This window comes from Chroicocephalus ridibundus, chromosome 20 (genome assembly GCF_963924245.1).
Source record: "Chroicocephalus ridibundus chromosome 20, bChrRid1.1, whole genome shotgun sequence".
NCBI lineage: Eukaryota > Metazoa > Chordata > Aves > Charadriiformes > Laridae > Chroicocephalus > Chroicocephalus ridibundus.
In genome coordinates this window covers 7227004-7252560 of record NC_086303.1, presented here as the reverse complement: position 1 = coordinate 7252560, position 25557 = coordinate 7227004, and the positions used below count along the sequence as shown (strand labels likewise).

The window sequence follows — 25557 nt, the reverse complement described above, 5'->3', positions numbered from 1 at the left end:
CTCTCCCTCCTGCGGCAGGTACGGGGGGATGCTCTCGCCAACGCATTTATGCTGAGTCTGTCGCCAGAAAGCAAATTTCTTTGGTACTTCAAAGGATCCGCGTAGCAGGAGGAGAGCGCTGGGAGCACAGCGATCTGCGAGCCTCCTGGCCCAGAGTCAGCGGCGCGGTGGGAGAAGCACCCGCACATTTTCAGAAAAGGGTACAGGGCGTTCCCTGCTGGAAAACTGAAATACGGGTCAGAGAATCAGTGCGGCTGGAAGGGACCTCTGGAGGTCACCGTGTCCAACCCTCCGCCCAAGCAGAGGCACCTGGAGCCAGCTGCCCAGCAACACCCCAGACAAAGTTTACTGTATTTTTTCCCCTATGAAAATTAAATATCATAGAAGAAAAATGAATTATTTAATCTGAAAACTAACAAAATTACACTGGATGCTCATGTATATAGCATTTTATTGAATGAAGGTATATTACAATAGACAAACATATATTACACATGCTATACAAAATATACATTCTTACGTGAAAAAAATATAAATAGACACTAGGAAATAGCAACAGGGCACAAAAGCAGCTTTGCTCACGCTGTCTTATGAACCCCCGGTTCCCGTACTGTTAGTACTTTGGCATTGACTGAAGAAACTGTTTGTGTTCACTGAAGACAGAATGGCCACTCCGTCCTGTCTGCACCTCCTGGAGGAGAGGGGAAGAGACGTGGGATTTTGTCTGCAAGTCTGCCTAGGAAGGTTTTCCACAACGCTCAGTACAGCAAGGTGTTCACCTGCTTAGAAGCTTCAGCTCTTTACAGCCAGCTTACGGACTTTAAAGAGACACCATTACTCGTGGAAGGACGCAAATGTCCTAATTCATCACGGCAGCTTTTACAGGCCAGTATCTCCCAGAAATCAGTGCAGCTAGCACTGCAGTTTGTCCTGGGGCAGACAGCATTGATTTTAAAGCCCTAGTCTTGGCCAAACACATCCTACCTACCTAAAGGGAATGCAATCACGCGAGGGAGTTGTGCCCAAAGCACACCTAAGGTCTGGACATCGACAGCTGTGCCGTGACAGATCTGCGGTAGCTCAACTCCACAAGAGAGAGGGATGAAAGAAAACGTAACAAGCATTTGCCAAATGCTGATGGGAGACAGGGCAGCAGCAGGCGTGCTATTTGCTGGCTAGCGGGGAAGCGTGGCTCTGCACATGCCAAGAAGCACTCTGCCACAGCAGCCGGTGTGAGTATCTGGAGAAAGCAGCAAGCAGCCCCAAAGGATGAGGCTTTTCTGCTGCCGTAGTTTCATGACCCGAGCTTTCTCATCTGGATTTAAACTGACAGTACTGCGTTCCTGCAGGAGCGATAACTTTGGATTGAGAATAAGCACCATGTCTTAAATGCTGTCTGGAAAGGAAAAGCCTGGAGGAAACAAAACCAGAATGAAACAAACTTAAGATTCTTCTTGTAGCCTGTATGTTACTAAAACATTTCAGATGTCAGAGCCCAAAAAGTTTCACACACCTGTGTTTCTCTCTACTTTATCCAAAAGTCAAGGACAATCAGATCCTCTTCCTACCAAAGCTGCTGGCTATCAAAGCAACCGCAGTTGCTTTGAGAGCATGGTAAGAGCCCTTCATAATACGTGCTCATTTGCATAGATCTGACTATTATTCATGCCCAAAGAGCTGTGGGAAAATAATCCTTTTTCCCAGCATTTACTCAAATAATCCACAGTCTCCGGAGTTTCAGCTGTGATCCTGCATGACTGCATCTGATACTTCAGTCACAGCCCCTCCTATCTAGGAACGGATCAACGGGAAGTCTTACATTCCTCTCTTGGGCTGGGCCAAATAGGTTTTTCTGTCTTTATAAAAATATACCATGCAGCTGTTTTCATTTTAGTACATATCCATGGCTTGAAAAAATGCAACAATGGCTAGGAAGAACGTCCCTTGCTCTTCAGGCATGAATATAGAGCGTAATGTTGAGGCACTCTAGTGCTAAGCACAACACACTTGCCGAATACCCGTCACTGAGGAGCCTCTAACCACTGCTACGCAAACGTGCATTCTCCCAGAAGAATTTTCAGGAAGTCTTTACAATGTTCTTCCTCCTAATTTTGTCAGGTACATTCTACTGTAAGTAACGAAGTTTGCACTTCCTCTGCCTCACCAAGTACTGGATTTCAAACACTGAGCAGCTCCCTGCACATCGTGTCATTTCTCACCTGTCAAACATGTAAACATTTTGGCCACTATTAAGAGAGTTCAACAGGGCAACAATCTTGCCTGATATTTTACAATAGAAAAGGACACAAGTGTTTTAAACTACATACGCCTCTTGGCTGTGCAGAGGAAACAAAATCCACAGCATGGTTCACTGGGTATTTATCAAACGCTCTCCCAATTCATCCGACGCTTTTCATCACAACGTTCTTTTAAAAAGTTCACTTAACTGTCAGCTAGGAAAAATACATGGAGACCTTGCTGCAACACAGACAATACACAGGCTTCTTTTAAAGATAAAAGCTTAGATAAACTTCTGAAAGATGCCACTCAAAACGCTCATCCTACAGCTATTTTACCAGATGACCGGAAGGAAACATTTTGCGTACTGGTTTTTTGTTTGCTATGTACAAGAACTTCTGGGAAGCTGGCTGCTCCAGCCCGGAATCCAGGTGAACCCGGCTTGTCAGCGCAGGGTCTGCAGGGCTTCATGCTCTACTGGGCCAGACGGGCGCCCAACACCGAGATTTAAGGACTCTCTCAACGCTTAAATGGGTCAAAACTTAGACCTCTGCTCATGTCACGAAATGGATCAGCCTGCAGTCAGGTAAGTCAGGCTTAACGCATACAGGGTTGTACGTAACAATGAAATATCACAGTTTCACCACATACCTATAGCAAATTCACTTCTTTCCAAAACAGAGACAGCTCTATCCCCTCAGAAACAAGCTTTCGGTCCCACCAAAAAAACCACCCAAAACCATATGGCTTGATATGCAGCTGTCAAGACTAACAGTATGATACATACTTTGGCATAATAAAAAATATATTTACATTACAGCCAACACATTTATATGCTTAGTGTATACAAAATATTTATAAATGCAAATTTATTTACAACTAGAGTCCATTATTCATAGGACAAAACAAGCCCCAAAGTTAGACTGGTAACAGGCGCCTGCCAACAGTCTAAGGAACAAGAAGCTGGCCAAGAGTTTTATGCTCACAATTACTGGGGAATTCCACGCGGAGGCCCTGAACATTTGTTTTCAAGCAGACAATGCAGTGCGAAATAGCTATGTGTTCTTGAGAGATTTTCAAAGCGTGCACCAACACAAAGGCTGCTTCCAACATCAGAAAATCCATGGTTTAATGCTATTCTTGCGGATATCGCTAATCATCCATGTGTTCTGTTGCACATTCCCATTTTCCAGTACACAGAAATCCAAGGGAAAAGGGCATGTGCCACCTCCGCCTAGGGAGCCTGACCGTGTTTAGTCAGCCTGGAGTTGTAGACACACGTACACAAGCATCTTTGGCCTTGGGGTTGGTCCTGAGGTAGTAAATACAAGAAGTCAGTTGATACGGATTTGCTTTCAAGACTTTGTATTAGGGTCTTACGTGGTTTCACTATAGTCATGAATGTTCCGTGTCCTATTAAAGTCAAAGTTATGTTCACGTAACCTGTGGCAAGGTCTGGGTGAAGCAGCTTGTTCCCGGTCACTGTCAATAATGCCCTCGCTTCGAGGAGGTCGTGGGGTCTCACAGGCCGACTGCTGATGCAGAAAGTGGGAGTGGGAGAGCGCCAGGTCCTTGTTTACTCCCCATAAAGGAAGCTGGAAGGGTTCTGAGGAAGAAAAGTTAGAAGATGAACTGAAGTGAGTTCATGATAAACACACTCAAATTTTAAACAGAGTTGAGTTGTGCAACTCAGCAGTAACAGTCTTTCTGAGGTTATTTCCTTTATTTTGGAGAGCATATTTTACTGGATGCCCTCCCATTTCAGCACTTTGTTACAGTAACCAGAAACAACACACAGTTTTAGCGTGAATTTTTAGAGAGGCTACCTGGAAGAAAGTCAAGATAAAAACAATCAATTTACACAAAAAAAAAATAAAAATCTTTTGGAGTTCTTTGAAACTCAGGCCAGCTCAAACAGAAGGGCTATTTGAATTTCCTATGTGAAGCTTTAACTCTTGCCTAATAGATGTCCTTGAAGTACACGCAAGGGATCACATTCCACAAGCTTTAAGAGGTGAACTGTAGATTAACAAATAGTCTTTTTAACATCGTCCTCTTCAGCTCTTGGATGCTGGATGCAAAGCAAAGGCTAGTCCTGAGAACAAGCCGTTAATAAACAGACGAGTTTCTTCAAGTGACTGTAGTTTGTGAAGTATTAGCTGTGTATCAATAGTGAAGGGCAGCACAGGGAAGGCCAGAGTTATCAGCGAATACAAAGCAAGAAAAAGGAAGAGAGGACACTCACCATTAATCTGCTGGGAGGAAATTTTCTTTTCATTCATTTTGTCGTGGTTGGTAAGGAAGACAGACATGTCTCTGTCTGCTAAGAGATTATCAAGAGTATTGGTTTCATGCTGGGTGCGTGCTGCATAGGTTTCCTTAGGCATCTGCACCATGAGATTAGGGAGAGTTTGATCCAGGGAGTCCTCTTCTGTGATGTAGGCATAGGGACAGTACTCTCGCGTCCTGGAGTAGATGTTTGCATTGTCGTAACAGTCTGAGCAGATCACCAATGGCGCTGCACCACCTGAAAAACACAACGGAAAAACAAAATACTCTCAAAGAGGATAAAGATGCTTGATTTTCATAGACTCTTTCATGTCTTAGCATGATCACGTATTACAGCAGGACAGTCTGAAGGGCCTTTATACAGTTAACGTGGTAACAGAGTGCTCAGACCATCTGTTTACTGAAGAAGTCACACAAGAAGTGCTCCAGGCTCACCACCATCCAAATTCTCAACAGCACTGCCCTTCTTTGGCTAACCAGGGGAAACCACGGACATGGGTGAGAGGGATCTTGTGTTTGCTCTCCTGTTTCAAGGGCAAAAGGGTTCAAGCAGGGCCAACCAGCTTGGGCACCAGGCTGAAACAGCCCTGGAACCAAACTGGGACACTTACCCATGTCGGCTTATGCTGTGTTCCAGACTTGTACCCTGCACGTCCCCACACCTCAGACCAGATGATAAAGTGGTTGTTGAGACGAGCTGCTTCTCAGCTCCTTCCCGATACGGACTCTAGTGTAATAGGACTACAGACTAGAGGGAATGGATCATGGGACAGATGTGAAAAGCTTATACTGAATAATCACTCTTGAAAGCCAGGCTACACAAGGATGGCTCCTCAGCATTTGGATGGTAAAAAATAGTGTCTCTGGAGACTCAATAATGCAAATATCCTGAAAAGCATCCAAACAAGGTAGGGAAATAGTGTAGACCCTTTAGCTATGATTGTAGCAAGTGGACTATATGTCTGGCACAGGCGGTAATTTTATGCCAAGGACAAGAGGTACAGTAAGTCATCTTCCAAGTGAACTTGATCTCCACTTCCATTGCCTGGACTCTTGAGATGCCAAAGGAAAGAAACAACATAAAAATCTACCTTGACATTTAAGCTAGGAATTCTCTAATGGCATCCCCACCTTGCTGAACAGATCACAAACCCTGAAGCAAAGAGCCTCTGGAAGGAGCTCTACTACTCTGGCACCTGAAGGACAGCAGTCATGACATCTACATGCAAAAGTAGATGTCACACAGACATTGCTGGACCAAAGACTAAACCACACACACAGAATGCAGAAGCCTTGATAGCAGAATATAAACAAACACTAGAAGAAAAGCAGGAGATGCCTCAAACTCAGAACAATCAATGGAAATTTTCAGATCAACCTGAATTCTTCTCTAGAAAAAGTCACCTTTGATGCCAACAAGCAGCACTACGCTGCACTGTGGAACGCTGCTGCCAGCTCTGAGGCCAGACCGTGCACTGGCATCCTGCTGGAACACAAGGAATACACGTGAGGGCTTTGCTTACCATCTGTGCCTTTACGCACGTAGCTACCGGCTGGAGGCATAAGCTGCTGATGGCTCCCTGCCTCCGAGTTACTGTAGCCTTCCTGAGGCTCTGACAGAGTTCCTTGGGAGGACAGATAGCTGGGAATGTCTGCGGGGAGGTTCATCTCCTCTGCAAGGCAGAATCACCATTGAAGACATTAACAGCTAAGTGTGAGGATTTCAAGGTAGTACCAACATTATTACCCACATTAACAAAAACATCATGCAGAATTTCAGCTCACATAGTTATCTTTTTTCTGCCTCTGTCATTAAAAACCCATATAGCTAGTTCAAAACAAACAGGGCCAGAACAGAAATTTACAGACATTATTCCAGGTCCTGAAAACATCTGTAAGTTTCAAATATTAATTTTGAAACTTTACTGTTTTCCCTCAATGTAGAACAAATCTAGTGTATAAGAAGTAAAATTAACACACTCTTGATATCTTAAAAAAACCCTCTAAAATGAAGGAATTTGAGCAAATCGCTGAAGAGATTTTTAGAAGGAAATCTTCAGTTCTTCAATCTTATCCATCTGTAACGAATCCAGACACTTCACCACCCTGAACAAGTGTTCTGGAGTAGAAACAAGGCTGAAGCCTGTTCTTTCTGCACTTTACCTGTGTTAGTGATGCTGTAATCTTCGCTCTTCCTTCTCATGTGGTAGATCACGATAACCCATACCAGAGAAGTTCCCACAACACAGCACACCACAACGATAATCACAATGCCCACTGTGGTCCAGCCATCCTCCTCATGGACAATGCCACCCTGGGAGGAATCACAGTTTGGGGAAGCCAGGACATGGAGGTAAATATGGCCACGCTCGGTGCCCAGTGTGTTGGACATAACGCACGTGTACTTCCCGGCATCCTCTAGTCCAGCATCCACAATGATAAGGAGCTGATTGGCCGCAGCAAAAAAATGCCGTTCCGTGACTGTCAGAGGGCCGTCGTCTTTAGTCCAATTGAGGCGAGGGGCAGGACTGCCACCAGCTATGCACTGCAGGACAGCGGTTTCACCTCGGGTTACTGTTCTGTCTTCCAAGGGCCTAACGAAGGAAGGAGTTTCTGTGACAGTGGAGGAAAAATAAGAATAGTTGTAAGATAACTTTATTGTGCAACACCAGTGTGTACTCCATGATATTTAAAAATCTGATCTTACAACCTGAATGTAAGCTTGAGTAATGAAACACAGGACTCAGGAAATCCTGCGAGTCCAGCTCTTTTATCGATCACTGCAACAAATGCAGGTGCAGCAAACATCCCCAAAACTGCACTAGCCACAGTCTGCTTTATGTATTTCAATTCTAAATTTGCATATGACCATAAGGTTAAAGGTCGGGGTCTTCTAAATATACTCTAGATGTACTCTAGAAGGAGCTTCCTTCCAGTATTACTCGGTGTAGTTCACGTTACCTGGGACTGAATTTGTTCTAAGACAACACAAATCTAGCCTACACTGCTGTATTGAGATAGGCCCCTCAGTTCTCTCCTGCACGGATCATACTAAATTCACTGCAGAGCGCTGTAGTTTAGCTTCTAAAGCTTCACTATTCAAAAATCATGTCAAGTACTGCATTCCAATGCCCCCATCCCACGTAAAGCAGTTAGAGATGCTGGTCCAGAGGCAGCATCTTTAAACTTAAGAGTCTGGGGGAGAGGGGGTGGGGCAAACATGGGAGAAAAAAATTCTCCTGTTCCTTATTGCAGAATACCATGACAGCTAGGAAACTACATTCTCTGTATTTTAACTTCATTCTTTAGGACTTAAGCTTGCTACTTACGGATGAGATACTCCACCACTGCAGAAGGGAAGCGACCCGTATGCAAGCACAGCTTAGCACACCACTTACCTAAAACAGTCAGCGTGGCGTTTGCCGACAATCCACCTGCAGTGTTTTGTGCCATACAGCTATAGATTCCCATGTCTTCTATTTTCACATTGGCAATAAAGAACACATCATCCTCAGGCATGACATGCATCCTCCTCTCTCTCGCAGCAGGGAAGTCTGTGCCACCATCTTTCTGCCAGGAGATCTGTGGAGTAGGGTGTCCCTCTGCAGCACACTCCAGCCGGGCCATCGCCCCAGTGCGGATGGTAAGATCCATGGGGGTTTTCAGGAAAGAAGGGAGCTCTGGACCAAAGGAGACAGTTTCAGCATTTTCAGTACCAGGGAAAAAGCAGCAAAAGCTCCACAGCACAGAAAATATCTGAAACACACCTGTAGTCCTCCCTTAGAGAGAGGGGCAGATTCTTCTGAAGAACTGCACAAGTGTTCGTAGTCGTTTCTAAGAGCCTGTCCTCTAAATTTAAGTACAGTATCTACAGTGTTCATTTAAGATGATCTGAATAACAACATTTCTCATGGGGAAAAGGTTTGGCTTCCTTCATCAGCCCTTTGTCACACTTCTCCCCTGGAAACAGGGAATGTGAACTTCCATCTTGCCAGTCCAAGTCTGCATTATATGTTCTGCACAAGCAGAAGCAACACGGGCACTGCTGCTCTCAGATACAATGGGGATCAGCAGTCTACGACTGATGTGAATATTGTCATCCTACACCCCTTCCCTCAAGCCAAAATAAACAGAATCATTATGGCTAAAAACAAAGGACTTCATAACTGATTTTTCAGAGTTTGTTTCCAGTCCCACACATTTTTGGTTGAATCTTCCCTAATTTTACAAACACATGGGAAAGGTGCTTAGTTCTGAAGTGACAGCAGAGGGAGCTTTTAGTTTAAGAGACTTCTACCTCCATTAACCAGACCAACAACTGCTGTTACAATGAAAGCATGGGAGGTATTCGCCCCTTTTGAAAAGGGAACAGAAGGCTTTTCACCCACAAAAAAACCCCAAACCACTTCTTTCCCACTTTACAAAAAGATGTTTGATACTTCTAAATACCAATGAGACAATCTTGCAAGACTATTTTGTGCCAGCTCTAGTGAAAAAATAGACTTACAGCTCTTTAAATACAGCTTTAGGTTAAGCGTTTCTCCTTGGTTACCATGATTGCTTACCATTGACAGTCAGCTTGGCTTTGTTGGAGTAATTGGAGCCAAAGTGATTGGTGACAATGCACTGATACTTTCCTTCATCAGTGAAATTCACATTGAAAAGGTGCAGGACAGTGGTATACTCGACCACCTCACCGCTTTGCTGCTGGTATCTGGCAAAATTCTCAACCTCTGCATCATACAGTACTTCACTGTCCTTACGCCAGGCAGTGGACATGGGTGAATCACTGCTGCTCACAGCGCTGCAAGTCAGAGTCACATTCATGCCGCGCAGAGCAATTGTGGTCTCAGGATGCACTCTTATCTGTGGTTTAGGGAAATTATCTGAAAATAAAAGCACCAAGATTACTTTCCTCTTCAACTTGTGATTAATATTGCAAGAGAATTCACTCAAAGGACAATGTAAGCAGAAAGGACGCTTTGGGAACAGACGTCCTGCTTGAGGTGCACATATTCAGCTGTTTTCATTTGGAAATCAAGCTGTGAGAGAGGGTCAGAACCACACGCAGGCCTACAGAATAAGCACCGAGAACAATCAGTGTAGAAGTGTGGTCTCGAGCAGCGTCCTGTACTTTGTACGACTGTCTGGAACTTGCTATATTTAGATCACACACAAAAGCCGTGCTCGGCTGAAGAGCTAGGCTATTTTACAAAGGACTGAGACTTATTTTCAGATACTTTAAATATCTTGAAGAGCTTTTAAGTTCTACAACTACAAAGCATAGCAAACTGGCAGCTCACTCTATCTCATCCCACTCGATGAGTTATTCCAATACCTATTATTTCAGCAAAGACATTCTCGTAGGTGCACACAGTGTTCAGTGTCAAGTACCACGGTGGTGATATTAGAACGGAGAAGTAGGTGCTTGCGCCTACATGATGATTATTGTAGCCTTTACCACCAAAAGAATGAAAGAACTGCATACACACAAGTAACACTTATCAGAGTGCTCACCCAAAAAATGGAACACCAGACTATTTCCAGGCCTGCCACAGACTTCACACATGACTCTGGGCAAAGAGTCTCTCAGTTTCCTTCTTACAGTGTGGTTACAAAAATAAACAGGATTATGTCTGAAACTGTGGTGGCAGAGACCAGATAAACATTACAGATACAGAGCATCAGAAAATGCGCCAGAGTATTAACTATTCTGGCCCTGCTGGTATGGACAAGAACCAGTAAGGAAGCGTCAAACAGCCCTTCCAAAGCTAAAGGCGTTCATAAGTAGGGAGAATGGAAGCATAATCAGTTTTTAACAGTAACCTAAGTGAAAAATAATGCCTCCCTTAGGTGAGCTTCAGGGCTCAAATACAACAAAACAGAGCAAAGAGAAACAGAATTAAAGCCCAAACTCCAAGGCAGACCCAGCAATGTACACAGGCCCACGTGTGCACCACGGCCAAGACCAAGTACCTCCAGCAGTGCTACAGCCTGATTTCAGAAAGGGACCTGCACAGATTTGTGTTTCCATGCTTTTATATCAAAAGTCATTAAAAATACAAACCGCAGACAAAGTCATCGGGGTCCACGCTGAGAAGGCTTTGTCCTGCTAACCATTCAGGATGGGCACAGCTAACGTTTACCGCCTGCTGTAAATGGCTGTCAGTGAGCCACTGCGGCAGCCACTTCAACTGGCAATCACAAAGCAAGCTGCTAGTGTTCAAAATTCTGCAGAAACAAGGCAAAATAAAAGTGTGATTAAGGTTTAGTATTTCACATTCCCACATGTGATTTCATGCAGCAAAACAACTTAAAGCATATACCTTCAGAAATTTCAAGATTTACAGTATTCTTCTATGCTACAGGTATTTATTATAAAGTGTTACCTATACATGCTATAAACAATCCAGGAAAACCTTCCCTCTTTGTCAGCATTAGAGCATTACATCTCTCTTCAATTCTGAAGAAAACAACCTCGGATTTTCAGCTTCTAAAAAAACCAGTAAGCGTGTCTTTACAATTATCCCATCCCTCTTTAAAGCAATTAAAAGGAACATAACACTGCAGAGCAGCTCTACGTCTCAAACGCTTGCCTTTATGAAATGAGCGTAGGGCTCAATATTCCCTTTCATACTAGCTAAGAAATATTTAGGAATGAAAGTGATTTGTTTCACACAGGTATCTACTGCAGATTGTTTTCTCTGCTCCACAGAAAAACTACGAACAGGAAACAATGATGGGTCACTTTTCCCCCACCACCTGCCTTCCAAATTTCCTAAGTATTATGTACGAGTGTGGCTGACTGGAGAAAGCCCGGCACTTTTCCAAGAAGTGTTCTGCCACTGGATGAATCCAGTGGTGGAGAGGAGAAGCACAACAAGCCAGGATTCCGTCCTGCTCTCTGCCCATACATACCAACGATTCCTCACTTTTAAGATACGTTAGACAAGGCAATGAAAGTCTTATCTGTAACACCTAAAACATGTCTCCTCAAACTGACGGATCTTGTGGACTAACAGTCCATCTGGCCAAGATTAACTAATTGAATAACTGTTAAAACAGATTACACAATATTCAGAGACTTTATCTCATAGAGATGACTGTGTTACAGTAGGATTAGTCTTGGGTGTGAAGGTCACTTCACATTATAATACTTTAAATGTCTGAAGATCACAAGAGGCTCCAGCTGCTTCAGCTGAGCAAGTGAAAAATTTTGTCTAGCTGTGAATTTTAAAGCCTTTGCCTAGCCCCAAAAACAGGAAGACAAAATGTAGTGTTTGCTAACCCTCCTGAAAGATTCCTGATGAATAATTTTTGTCCACTGTCTACATGCTAGCGTGTGCCGAGTTTGCTGCAAAATCTTAAGATATGAAAAACCTAATGGTTCAGCACTGCAAGAAAAAGAATTATTTTCCACTAATTGCAACTAAGGAAACGGGGGTGCAAATTTTATGAAACCTTAAATCCAAAGTATACAGCTATCAGATTTGAGTCAACAATTTATCAGCATTGCTTTAAATATTTCATGATGAAAAGAGACACACTTCAGTCAACTGCAGCCAACCCGACAATGGCTGAAGGATTCTTTACAAGGTAGGACTTGTAAAGAATCTGTAACTAATTGTCATGAACTTACAGCTCCTTCAGGTGAGCCTGGGCAAACGCGTTTTCTTGGATGGACATTACTGCATTGTTGCTTAAATCTCTGTAAGTTAACCAAAGAGAACAATAATGAGCAAGTACGATTTCATACGCTACCTTCAGTTACATTCTTGAAAACATGAGAGCAAGAACAAGACTAAAGTTGCCAAATAATTAGAAGTTCTATAAAGTAAAGTACTTACAAATGTTCAAGTCCTTCAAGACCAGAGAATGCTTTTTTGGTAATTGACTTAATCTGGTTTCCTTGCAAGATTCTGAAAGACAAAGTCCCCCAAACTCAAAAACGAGTCTCAATGTCAATATGAGTTCACAAACAAGACCCAAAGGAAGTTCCCTATGATGCTTAACTAAGTTTTTTCTAATTCTAGCTGAGCTAAAAGATCAAATACTATTTTCTGATTTTAAAGGCTCTACTAATTTTCCCAAGAACAGGGTTTCTTTTCCATTCTTAGCTTCAAGATTTGAAGATTAGAGATTATTCTTCAAGAAGAATTTTCTTCAAGATCAGAGACATGTCAGAAGATAATTTAAGTCAGCAGAATGAAACAGTGATAAGGAGAACTTGGGAGTGCAGCCCTAACGTCTTAATACCAGTCTGCCACAATCACATTAGTGCCTGAGACTACACCCTCATACCAAGCTATTTCTTATAAGTAACGTCTGTAGCTCCACAGGATGGAGCTTCCTACAAAGCACATGGCACTGGATGAAAAGTGCATAGTCTAAGTACTGAAAAGCTGCTAATTCAATAATGGTTCATGTTTGCTCATTTTTTTTTTAAGTGATAACTTTTACCCAAACTAAAGCAGCACAAGAAGTTACAATGATCACACAGCAGAACTGGTCTAGTCAATAAAACATGCAGTCAAATACTTATGCTTAATTTCTTTAAATTGCTGCTGCAAGGTGATCCAGTGCTACGCAGATCCGATGCTCCTGAACACGGAGCCCAAGCCAATACGAAGAGGTTGTAGCACAGGGGTGGAAACACACAGGATACAGCGGCCAACCAGAAAGTCTTTCTGCCTCCTGCCATTGATTTAGAATTACTTCATATTCTGCACTCTCCCTCTGCTCTTCGTGCCTGGGAAGTACTGTCATTTCAATGTTTTGTTATACGTACAGTTTGTCCAGCCTGCTGAGTCCCACAAACGCTTCATTTGCATCTTCTATGGCCCAGGAGATCTCATTGTTCCGCAAGTCCCTGCAGGAGAAGAGCTTTCTTGTAAAGAAGCCTTGTAACATCGTCAAGCCCGCTGCTCATGGCGAGCTAGGGAAGAGAACGCACTGGTGTACGGGCCTGCTATGGTGTTCTGGCACAGTGTCACCTGGAAGGTCTCAAATCTTCTATAAAGCTAAGTTTGTCAGAAGATGAATATTCCATTTCAGAGATGCAAGGGAAAACAGCATTGTTCAACATCAGTGCCGCAGACAGAACCACAAACAAATTCTGCAGTACAACTTCTTGATGTGGGATTGAAGGAAAGGCCCAGTCTGACGAGCACTCGTCATGTGATGGACTATGTACCAGGGGCTGGGAGAGGCTCCTGAAGCAAGTTGGTTCACGTAAGTGAATTAACCAATACACCATCAGCATTAATCTTCCCGAGTAACAGGCTTATAATAGTATTAGCATATTAAGAGATTACACATAGGTTATAGTGTAAGGCTGCCAGGCACAAAGTAGTAGATTTTCAGAATGAAGTTGATATTCTGCTCACAAATCTTGTTACCAGCTAATGGGATTTCTGTTTGACCTCTGCACAGCACTTCAGCCCCTCGCGTAGAAAAGCAGTCTAAAGAGCAAAAGCAATACAGCAACATGGTTTGGGGAGGATTAAATACTTTTTAGAGAGAAGGTGAAATAAATTCAGTTGCATTTTTAGCCTGCATGGCATGCAGTGAACTAGGAGTTTCCGTCAAGGCCACAGTTTTTGTCTGACACCACTGTGCACAGAAGTCCCTGCAGACAGGACTGTGTTTAAAGGGAAAGACACCAGTGAAAAACAGTCTGTACTGCATTTTACCAGATATTATCACATCAGCTTGATGGAGCTTCCAAACAAGTCAACTGACACAGACAGCTAGCTATACATGCCAGCAACAGGTTACATCATCTCATATAAACACTTCTTTCCCTGTGCAAATGGTGGAAAAATGAAGTATCTGCTTTCCCTTGGATGAGACAGTAAATTGCGTAGAATACCATCCTGGAAGAGACTGGGATCGACCTCCAGGACACTGTAAGCGGCAACACATTTCCTCTTTTTTCTTACTTTGAAATATGGAAGTCTTGTTCTTAACACCATGCAGCAGTCACTTCCACAACTAATATATATATAACACTTTACAGTTTAGGACAAAAAGAATTCCATGATTCATGCATCACAAGGTCTTAACAAAGATGGCGTCAATGCTTGCTCACATTAAGTATTTTCCTCTGAAAATTATTCAAGCTAAGGTACTCGACATGGATGCGATCTAATGAGAAGAATGAATAATATGCCAAATTTATTTCCAAGTTGCTAATTCTTGTGATTTGTAACTTGTTTCTAGAATTATCTCCAGGTTTGCTTCAGAATTTTAGGCTGTGAATGCTGGAGGGGTAGCAATGCCAGGCTACTCACAGTGTTACGAAGTACAAAATGTGATAAGATATAAAACTTCAGAACTTCACTGCTATTCTTAGACGCACCTTTAATCCTACCTTGCTCTTATTACCTTGTAGTTAACATACAGTCTTACAGTTTATTCTCATTAATTAAAGCTACGTTGCAGAATAGCGGCAGGAGCTGAACGTACCCAGAAATATTTACATCAGCCTTAGCATTGAAACAGCCAGTAGACAAGCAACAATGGAACTAATCCGACAGCAAGACGGTATCTCCCGTTGTTTAAAGTATTTTTACACTCCACTACTCAAACCACTAAGCAAAATGAGTGAGCAACCCAAAAGAAAAGCCCCTCATTGTGTGAGCTGAGGAGGTGGCTCCTCACGCTCGGCTGGGCACGAATGCTTGGAGCCCTGTTAATCACCACCGCTCTGTCCTGCACATTCCAAGCCTGAAGCAAATGCCCAGACTCAGCTGTTGACGCCCCTGAGGAGCCCAGGAAAACCTACTAATTAATCTGCTCTTGTTCTTTTTCATGCTACTCTAAATCTAAGAAATTAGTTTTAATTATTTCATTAAAAGGTTGCATTAAGGTTAACAGAATATGACTGCTTACATAAATCTCTCTGGTGAGTTTGCTTATTTAAGCATTTATTTAATGAACTGACAGAGGGGTTATAAACTTTCACTCCTTTCTCAACTACCATTGTTTAGGATGATTACAGCCGTTCAGATCTACTTGGGACACTTGTTTTTTTATTAAAAGCCAGAATTGAATCTTTTCTTGTCAGAAGTATAAAACAGCTGCAGCTGCGAGGGAAGGTCCTGGCAAGTGCAGAGCTGTGCCTCTGACAGCAGAACTAATCCTGCAGCTCTCCCGTACGCTGCACCCACGGCTCCGGCAGGGCCGGCTGAACCACACAGTCGGCAACAAACGGGTTCACCGCTTGGTTGCTGAGGTTCCAGCCCTCTCAAAACCCACTGGAATAACGAGAGGTCCAGGCTGACCATTTGCTCCACAGCTGGCATTTTTGCAAGCTGACTATCCACACCTTCGCAGAACCCGTATGACATGTAATTGGGCGCTCAACTTTTCTTATCACCACTAAAATTAAGTGGTTGGTTTGTTTTAGCTGGGCCAGAATTCTCTTATCTTGGCACACCAAAAGATTATCAGCCCCGCTACACCTGCAGATAGGACAGCACACAACACTGCCAAATCACTGATCTCAGGCTTGCGCAGCAAGCAGACAATATTCCTTGTCTTTATTTGCAAAAGCTTCACTGCATTAAACCGAGACTCAAACTAGAATTTGTCTGTACTTACAAGGTTCGAAGATTTGTCAGACCTCTAAACACACCATCAGCGATGTGACTAATGCGATTGTCACCCAGGTTTAGTTTCTCCAATAAACCAAGTCCCACGAAGGCAGACTCCTTGAGGCGAGTTAGCTGGTTGTATGACAAGTCTCTAGAAACATTGAACGTGCACTTTAACGGCAAGTGGGGGGGTTAATTATGAAGATGCTATCAAACTCGATTAACTATTGTGTTTTAATTTCTCTAACGGAACACTTATAAAAATAAGTAAAATACACAGCATTACCACGGGCCTAACAAGGAAATCGAGTACTTCCTTTGGTAATTCAGTCTTGCTGCATACGTGCTGGCCAATCTGTTATTGCAACATTACAAAATCCCCAGTGAAAAGCAGCCCAGGACTTACAGCTCAGAAAGCCTTTGGCAGAACTCCCAGGCATCTGGACTGATCCTGTTAATGGCATTCTGGCTAACGTAGAGTTGTTGCAATGTCCGCAGACCATACAGCCAGCCCTTGTTTACTTCTGTTAAGTTATTATGTTCCAGTTCTCTAAGGAATTAGACGGAAAAACATTTGCCAAATAGATAATCAATGAAACATATATTTACAAGATTTCACCTTGTGGATCTCAAAATGATTTACTAACGTTAAACCTTATGCAACCTGAAATGCATGATTATATTGATCCCATCGAAACCAGAAGGGCGAACTGAAGTATAAGAACTGAGTAATTCAACAACAGCTGCAGCATGTGGCAGAAGGAAACTGTCATCTCTGTTCTCAAAGACTAATTCTTTTTTAAAAATCTTTTGCTACCCCTGCATGGCATACCCCTGCGCTATCTCTGTCAGTCAGTCACACAACAAAGAACCATCCCATGTTATGGGGAATGCAAATGAAAACCGGCAAAAAGCAGCCTACAGAGTCAAAGCATTCTTGATCACCAAGTGGGAAGGAGTTGGGGTGAGAGCCAATATCTTTCTCCCTCTAAAGTAACCAAACACAATACCAAAATAATGGGTAAATACAGATCCATAAATTCATTTCCTGTGATGCTCATCAGTGTCTCAGCACAGCCTTGACATACGGGAAGCCATCCAGGACACAACCCTCCACAGACAGAGTCCCTAAAAGAAATTAAACAACTGGGCATACTCACAATTCTTCTATATTACCCAGGCCAAAGAATGCTCCATCCATCAGTCTGCTAATCCCATTGCGCTGCATTTTTAAGGATTTTAAGGATTCCAGTCCTTGGAATGTAAGGCTCTCCACTATTTTAATCCGGTTCCTTTTCAGTTCCCTTTTGTAAAGATGACATTCAAATATTAAGACATCTTTCAATAAGCACCACTTTGTGAAAGTCAAGAACACACACTGAGATAAACAACACAGCTGTAAACACTATGTTTTTAAGCTTTCAAGACTGCTACTTACAGAAACTGCACATGAGGCAATTTGAAGATCTTTGGTGGAATCACACTAATCCTATTTCTGTTCAGCTTTACCACCACCAGTGAGCTAGACAAGTTATCAAGACAGCCTGCTTCTAGAGTAGTTATTCTGTTGTTACTCAGATTCCTAGGAAAGGAAAAGAGGCCTTTCAGAACACAGAGAATTTTACGAACAAAACTGCACAAGCACTTCAGAGTGACCACTTATTACTAGAACTCAAGTTGCTTGTGAAATCCTATCAAAAATCTGCATTCTGGTATTCCAAACTAAATAATTTTCCCAAAGGAATCAGTGCTAGGAGCTGATTTTTACTGCTTGCCCATGCTTCGGTTAACCACTGTCAAGACAACGTCAACAGTGTTTTACTCAAAATGGGCAGAAATCATACCACGTCCCTGCTGGCTAAAGTACCTGCGCATTGACAACAGCTGTTATTGTTTTCCATACTATTCGAGGAAACGCGATACAGACTGGTATGAAAAATGTTTTATTTCAAGCACTTTTATAGCTACGTTGAGCCCTGCTACCAGTTCAAAGGCATGCAAGGCTGCTTACTTTAAGACAGTAACTTAGAGTAGATCTTCAACATTATTGCACTAGAGCCAGGAACGCCCAACAGAACAGATCACTCATACTTACAGATACTTCAGTTGCATCCGTGGAAAAGATGAAGCTTTAATTTCTGATATAAGATTAGAACTAAGATCTAGATTTTCCAATGAAAGGTAAACTTGGAGTTGCTCAGCATTTATTTCTGGAATGGTATTGTGTACCCTGAAAAATACCAGCAACAAATATGATTATCAAAACATCCCATCCTTCAAGTTGTACAGCTGAAACAGCTATAGGATTCTGTATACCAGTATTATTAGCAAGCCTCTTAAATAGCACATGTACCACACACTTCAGAGTGTTAATTCCTAACGCAATACTGAAAATCCAAGAGCTATTTACCACCTTGACATATGAATAGATTCAAATTCTGGAGCCTGCAGTTGTGCTGTTCCTTGTGGGAACTGTCATTCTGAGACTGAATCCCCCCCCTTCAAAGCTGCCCGCCTTGGTTGACTGCATTTTATTGGTAATTTAGGGTGACTTGATTGTCTAACTGATTTGTATTTCTTTAAAGAGTGCTTACATACTCCCTAAAGCACTTTAGTGAGTAGTATTTCAAGACAAAAGAAGTTATGTTTTCCTACAACTTGATAGCAGAACTCTAACACAATTCTCCCATTTGTTAAACGAGAAAAAGGCAGACAAGCTATTACTTACAATGAGAGAAGAGTTATATTAGAAGTCATTTCTCCAAAATACGGAATTTCACTTAGCTCATTGTAATTCATTTTCCTTAAAAAAAGAAAAAACAGCCACCAAACAAAAAAGATTATTGGCACTTCAAAGAGAAGAAAAACCCTTCTGTACACAGCAGAAATAACACAGAATGCATTTAACAATCTTGTTATGTTAATAATACATAGTAGTTGACAAAAAAAGATTCCCTAAAAGCTTAAATACTAGTAATTTGAACAATTTAATAGTGAAGCATGCTAGTGTTTACCTTTTTCATTGGTACTGTTACTTCTCTTTAACTCAGAATCAGCTATAGTCAAAACAAACATGTTTCATTTCTTTTAAAAAATATTTGTCTTCTAATCTTTTAGGAAAACATTTTTTGCTCACAATACATTAATTTTATACATAAAGTGTGCTGCTAGCACAGAGCATCCATTTTTAATTAACTGGCACCGAATATTTCTACAAGTCAGACCAGATATCTAGACAGACAATGAAATGTACTAATTAGAATTAGGTAGGAAATCTTTAGAGTTTATCCTCATAAAAAACAACTTACACTTCTTGTAGTGTATGAACAGACAAATCAATGCTCCAGTTGGATGATAATAAATGATTATGACTTAAATCCCTAGAGAACAGAGAGAAAAGTTATTCTAACTCCTGTCTATCGCAAAAATAATTTCTTATGAAGTGCCTGTTATTGAACAGTTTTCTGTAGCAGCAATCCCCATTTTCTCAGCAGCTGACTAGTCAGGGCAGGCTGATTGTAAAGGAACAACATCCACACAATTACCAAACAGGCTGGAGGGGAGAGAAACACGAGGCTGGGAAGCTTATAGAAGGCACGCTTCAGTGCCACTTGGTTTTGCTTATAGGAAACAAAACGCAGGAGCTGGATGGCTTCAATGGGCAATGGAGTCCTGAGATCTGGTTTTAATGCCCACACTGGATGTTGGTGTTATTCCCATTGCTTTAACCTTAAAGCAGCATTTTTCCTTTGCCCTGGACTTGGAGCATGAGACGTTACGAGAAGAGTGACACACGCCCACTTCTGAGATCTAACTCCTTGGGCACGGGCTGCCTCTATTTTGTGCGATGACTCAAAGCATGACCAAAAAACCAGTCAGGTTTGTGATGGAAACCTGGTTCCAGCTGCACCAGTGAGGGGAGACAGACGTCACTCCAAACGGTGAAACCCACTCATCTTTTTGAGATCTTTCTAGCACAAGTCCAGAGAGGAGACAAACCCCCAAAGCTCATGCCAACAGCCCGCACCGTTGGGTGCTGACAGGCCTGGCGCTGCCTCCGAGCTCATGACACACAACTGATACCCCCACCACAGCCAGAAAACCGTCAGTGGGTGCATATAACACTGAACACTGCCTAGAAAACCAAATATGTCTCTGCTAGCTAGCTGTGCCAGCCCATCAGCAAGGCATCATGCTTCTCACTCCATTTCCAATCCTGACATCGAATACAGAGCCATAATAAGCTATTTTCAGCAATTGCTGTTGACCTGCTGGTGAGCCCCTCTGATGAGGTCCTGTATCACTGATTTTCTTTCATAATTACAGAAGTAACACAGTATGTGTTTATTATGGCTAGTTTTAATATCAGGCAGGCTGCAGCTACACTGACACAGGAGACAAAATTATCCTTTAAGAACAAAAACTAACATGTATCTGCTAAAAGGAATATCAAAATGTAATTGATCACAGTTAAAAATATTTCCATTGGCAACCAGGCTCAGGCACTCACAGCACCCACACGTAGATCTGCTCTTGAAATAGCTTTGGGCCTGTGGTCGACATCAACTACACCAAGGGTCGAACCTGCACAGGAATGAAGCTGCCCCAAACCCATGACGAGGGGAAGAAATTGCACTGGTGCCACTGCTGAAGGAGAGGGTTGAATTTGTTCTGCAACCCCGAGTACCAGCAAGTGTCCCTTGGTGGGCGTTAATGCTGTCACAAGAACCCTCCATGCAGGGAAGGCGTGCCGTTAACCAGGAGACAACCAGAGCAGGACCTGTTTTTATTCAACCCAGTGCTCGTGGCACCACTGACACACTTTTGATCTGAAAGACCAGAATCTATTGGGAGGGAGCAAGGACTTGATAGACTGTCGTTAACTTCCACTCAGGCTCTGCAACAAAGATACACTTCTGGCAGTGAATTATTAAAATCCTGGGTGTCATGGCAAGTCAGATGGTTGCTAATATATTCTTTTAATTACATCAAGATGTAAATTATACAGATACAGCAGCAAAAATTTGCAAATAATTATTCATTCTTACAATTAAAAGAAGAAGAATCAAGGGAACTTGGAGAACCACGCACATGCAGCCACTGAATGCTACTCTGCAGGCCTGCTCCTCAATAAATATAATAATTAAGCCAAACCTAAATGCTAATAACACATAAAAACAACCGAGTATGAAGTGCTGCTAGAGCAGCCTTCCCACATCAGGTCAGGCTGAGCACTCAGGACAACTGCTCGGGCTGTCTGGGTCCATCCTGCCCACCGCGGGACCCTGGGCACGGGGAGGAGCCATCAGTCACGCTCAGTGGAGGGGCAGCGAGTGGCAGCACTGATCCCAGAGGAAGAGTCTTTCCTGGGTCTTTCAAACAGGCAGGTACCCAGCCAGAGCCGAGGAGACTGATAGCGGTAGCAGTGGGTTTAACCAGACTGGGGAGTACTAAGCTGCGCTATTTCCAAAGGACCCGAGCACAATCAGTGGAGGAAGGACAAGACAATGGACACCACACTCCTGAAGGTGTCCAGATACTACACTGATGAGCAAAACCACACCATGGGTGCTGAGCCAGACCAACCTGTGTGTCAGGCACGGTTAGCGGGCACTGACAAAGATCTCGCAAGTCAGATTAATATGCAAAGAAAACAGAAACTTCATTTTTTTCCTGAGGCTTTCAGAAAGAATATTATACAATAGAGTATTTCAGTTGGAAGGGACCTACAATGATCATCTAGTCCAACTGCACGACCACTTCAGGGCTGACCAAAAGTTAAAGCAAGTTATTAAGGGTATTGTCCAAATGCCTCTTCAACACTGACAGGCTTGAGGCCTGGGTGATAAGGATCTGCTAACATTCAGGTTTTCCTCTCCCCAGAAGCCTGCTGCCTTTCTACTAAGTTAGAAATTAAGATTTTAATTTAGAAAGCCCAGGAAAGTATTTTTCTATTTACTTAGTTTTGGACTACAACAAAGTTTTCATTAACAGCAAGTCCTCTTTCAAGAAGTTGGATATAGTTCATGCTTAAAACAGTTCTACCATTATTTATATCTAGTTACTGTTACTGATGCTTTTCTTTTTGAAGTGGACTGACTGATCACTAAAGTGAAATACATTGTCTGATTTCCTGTGTTTATAGATCATTCAATCACACAGCTAAGATTTCTGCTATCGTGCAGAACCAGGTATAACTCCCTTGCTCTGAAAAAGCCAAAACTGAAGAACCCATCATTTTAGAAGCACTTGCATTTTTATTCAGGCCCATGTTATGCAAGATACAGAGCTAACGTGCAAAATTTGTACTTTAGAGATTCAGCTGGTATTGTATATAAAATTATCTAAGTTTTCATTTTGAGCTGAAGTGGTATTCATCTCAAGTAAATAAAACGGAACGCACACAACAAATTGATTACTGTACACTTAGTCCTGGAGAATGATCCTAATACAACCCAACTGAGCACACCCGCTTCCTCCCCGTGGTACAGGTGGCGATGCAGCAACACACCAGCCATTTGAGCTGGAAAACACATACGCTCACCCCAAAAACCTGTTGTGAACAGAACTAGCTGAACTAATTAACTGATACCTAAACTGCTTTTATTCATCATCTCCCTAGTTACCAGCATATATAAACACACTTTCAGGCACTAGTATGACTGGAAGGCAGCGACCACCAGCATCGTGCTTCCCTTTCCCCCTACAAGCAGGGCTTGTGTTCCTTGCTCTAAAGAATGTAACGTAAAGATGCAGACACATCAAAAAATATTCACTAACTCTTTGACTTCCCTACCCTTTTTATCACCTGCCAGGTTATTCACAAAACATATGTAATTTAGCAGGAAACATGAAGTTACAGTTGCCTGAATACTTCCGTCATGAAAAAGAGTTATGAAGGCACTCTCCTGGCTTTATTAAAAACAAAAAACCCCAAACAAAATCAAAACCCCCACACACTCGAAGCACCACCTGCAAGTAGTTTGAAAGAGTTAGGAAAAACAAGAATTTTTAGTCCTAAGTTAGGTAAAATGATATCACAGAACAGAGGGAAAAGCCATCATGAACTTTTTCATGCGAGAAAAATTAAGCTTTGATTAATTTTAAGCAGCTTGTATGCATTATAGCTTGTTTAGGTTCAGAACTGCTATAGTAGTCCTAGTAAAGGAAAAATATCAACCCCCCCCCACAGTTTGTGTGCCAAAATCCTGAAAGCCACAACAGAGAACATACACTTAATTATTGTTTGCAGCACGTCAAATTGCATAACACAGCACAGTGCCAGCACCGCTTCTTCCCACTGCATTTTGTGCCAAGCAGTTTTAAACACACCCTCTATCAGCTTGGAGAAAGATACAAGTATTTGTTGAAGCTTGAAAACTTGCTCTGCAGACAGCATGGATATCGTTTTGTTTATTAGCCCCCTGATGAACTGCCAACTCACTTTTCCAGGCACTGACACCCTCCCTCACAAGTGTTAACCTTAAGGCATTCTCATACCTTTCTAGGCTCAAAAGATTTCACAGACAAGTTAGTTGTATTTCTATGCTGAAATACACATTTTCTCTTAAACATTTCCAATTGCTTACCATGCAGGGAAGGAAGAGAACTACAGAACCACAAAGGGGCAAGAAGGTGACAAGGCTTCCTTAGAGATGCCCAGTTTTTAATGCAAATCAGACTCAAGTCCCGCTACAGGAACTCCTGGAGTTAACTGAACAGTGGTTTCCATGTTTATACTATCTCACCAACAGGCTTTTTTTCTTGGTCTGGAATACTGTTATTTCTATCAATAGGGAAACACGATGACTCCAAAAGGGTCATCTGAGAACTCGTGCACGAAAGTGTTTTTTCATCTCTCTCACACGTTAGCACCTCTTCCACCCCGAAGAGGGTGGAATGCAACAGTGACTGTGACAGTAAGGGCCAAGGAAGGATAAAGGCATACATCACTTGACCACATGCGAACACTACTTAACGTGTTGTCTAATTACACTCTTGGGAGCAGAGACTAAGGGTGGCTCTTAACTGTTTTGTGGGTTTTTTTGAAAAACAGTGGCAGCAAATGTGGAGTCCACAATGGTTTTCTTCAGGGAAAAGGAGGGAGTCTCTGAGCTGCAAAGCAGCAAAGGGACACAGAGGAAATCAGGAGCAGTAGGAGCTGCCACAGCACACAGCTGAAGCTGGGGGCTGGAAGGAGTATTTCCAAGCACAGCCATAACAGACTGTGTCCCACGGCCTGACCTGAAACAGCATTAAGTCCTGCCTTGACTGGCATTCTCAAAAGTCTTACTAACCACAAGCTGCCTCCGCTTCACCCTCCTCTCAGACATTATCCTCACACAGCAGGACAAGGGAAGCACGAAACCTGTGCCGCGGCGACCCCCGGCACGGACCCTTCCTTGGGGCTGCTGGGGCAGGGGCCAGGCCCTCTTCGCCCCACGGCCCGGCCTCGGCCGCGGCTCCTGCCAGCCCCCGCGCCCTCCCTGCCGCCGCCCTGGGCCTGCCCGCGGCGCCGCCGGGCTCTGCGCGCCGGGCCCGTGAGAACCGCCCGCAGGCACCCAGCACCACCGCGACCCGCCCGCGACGGCCTCCGCCGCCGGGCCCCGCTGGGCCCGGGCCCGGCCCCGCACACACCCCCCGCCGCCGCCCGTTAGGCTGCGGCCTGCGCGCAGCCCACCGCCCGTTAGGCCCCACCGCGCTCACTCACAGGCCGGTGATGCCGGGGGGCAGCGGCGGGATCCTCCGCGGGCCCGGCCCGCCGGGCAGGCGGTGCCGGCTGCAGTCCAGCAGGCCGCGGCGGCAGGAGCAGGGCGCGGCGCAGGGCTCGGCGGCGGCCGCCCGCGCCCACAGGGCCGCGGCCGCCGCCAGCAGCACCAGCAGGGTCCGCGGCAGCGCCCCGCGGGCGGCCCGCACGCCCGGCCCCGCTCCCCGCATCCCCCGGCCCAGCGCGGCCCGGCCCCGCGCCGCCCGCCCGGCCCGGCCGCCGCGCCCCGCCCCGCCCCGCCCCGCCGCGCCACCTCAGCGCGCAGGCGGCGGGGCGGGTCCGCGCGGGGGCGGGGCAGGAGAGGGCGGGGCGAGCAGGAGCCCCACCCCCGCCTCAGGCCGGCGCCGCGCGGTGCCGGTACCGGCCCTTCCCGCCGCCCACCGCGGGGCTGCTCGGGGCAGGGCCGTCAGTCGGGCGAGCATCGGGTCGGGACAGGGCCTTCACTGGGGGTGTGGGGCCCAAGGAGGGCGCTGCGAAGGCTTGTCAGGCCCTGCGAGCCAGGTGTTGTCACCTGGGTGTTTGTGCCTCTCCACAGAGTCACGGGATGGCTTGGGTTGGGAGGGACCTTAAAGCCCCCCCAGTGCCACCCCCTGCCCTGCGCAGGGACGCCTCCCACCCGACCAGGTTGACCCCGTCCAGCCTGGCCTTGAACCCCTCCAGGAATGG

General features: G+C 44.2%; 1 protein-coding gene across 2 annotated transcripts; it reads right to left on the bottom strand.

Annotated features, from left to right (window-relative positions):
- Positions 1 to 434: 434 nt before the first annotated feature.
- LRIG2 (leucine rich repeats and immunoglobulin like domains 2) lies at positions 435 to 25060 on the bottom strand. 2 transcript variants are annotated; one of them, XM_063356340.1, is made up of 18 exons: positions 24835 to 25060; positions 19433 to 19504; positions 18853 to 18927; positions 18220 to 18354; positions 17563 to 17706; positions 17285 to 17428; positions 16531 to 16674; positions 16132 to 16275; positions 13316 to 13396; positions 12375 to 12446; positions 12167 to 12235; positions 10595 to 10758; positions 9093 to 9413; positions 7926 to 8207; positions 6691 to 7140; positions 6051 to 6200; positions 4484 to 4765; positions 435 to 3844 (listed from the first exon to the last, which is right to left on the bottom strand). In XM_063356340.1, exons 3-18 carry the CDS (start codon positions 18921 to 18923, stop codon positions 3615 to 3617), a joined length of 2883 nt encoding a protein of 960 aa, XP_063212410.1. In that variant the 5' UTR covers positions 18924 to 18927; positions 19433 to 19504; positions 24835 to 25060; the 3' UTR covers positions 435 to 3614. The 2 variants fall into 2 exon arrangements, with proteins under 2 accessions (XP_063212410.1, XP_063212411.1); XM_063356341.1 differs by lacking the exon at positions 19433 to 19504.
- Positions 25061 to 25557: the final 497 nt, after the last annotated feature.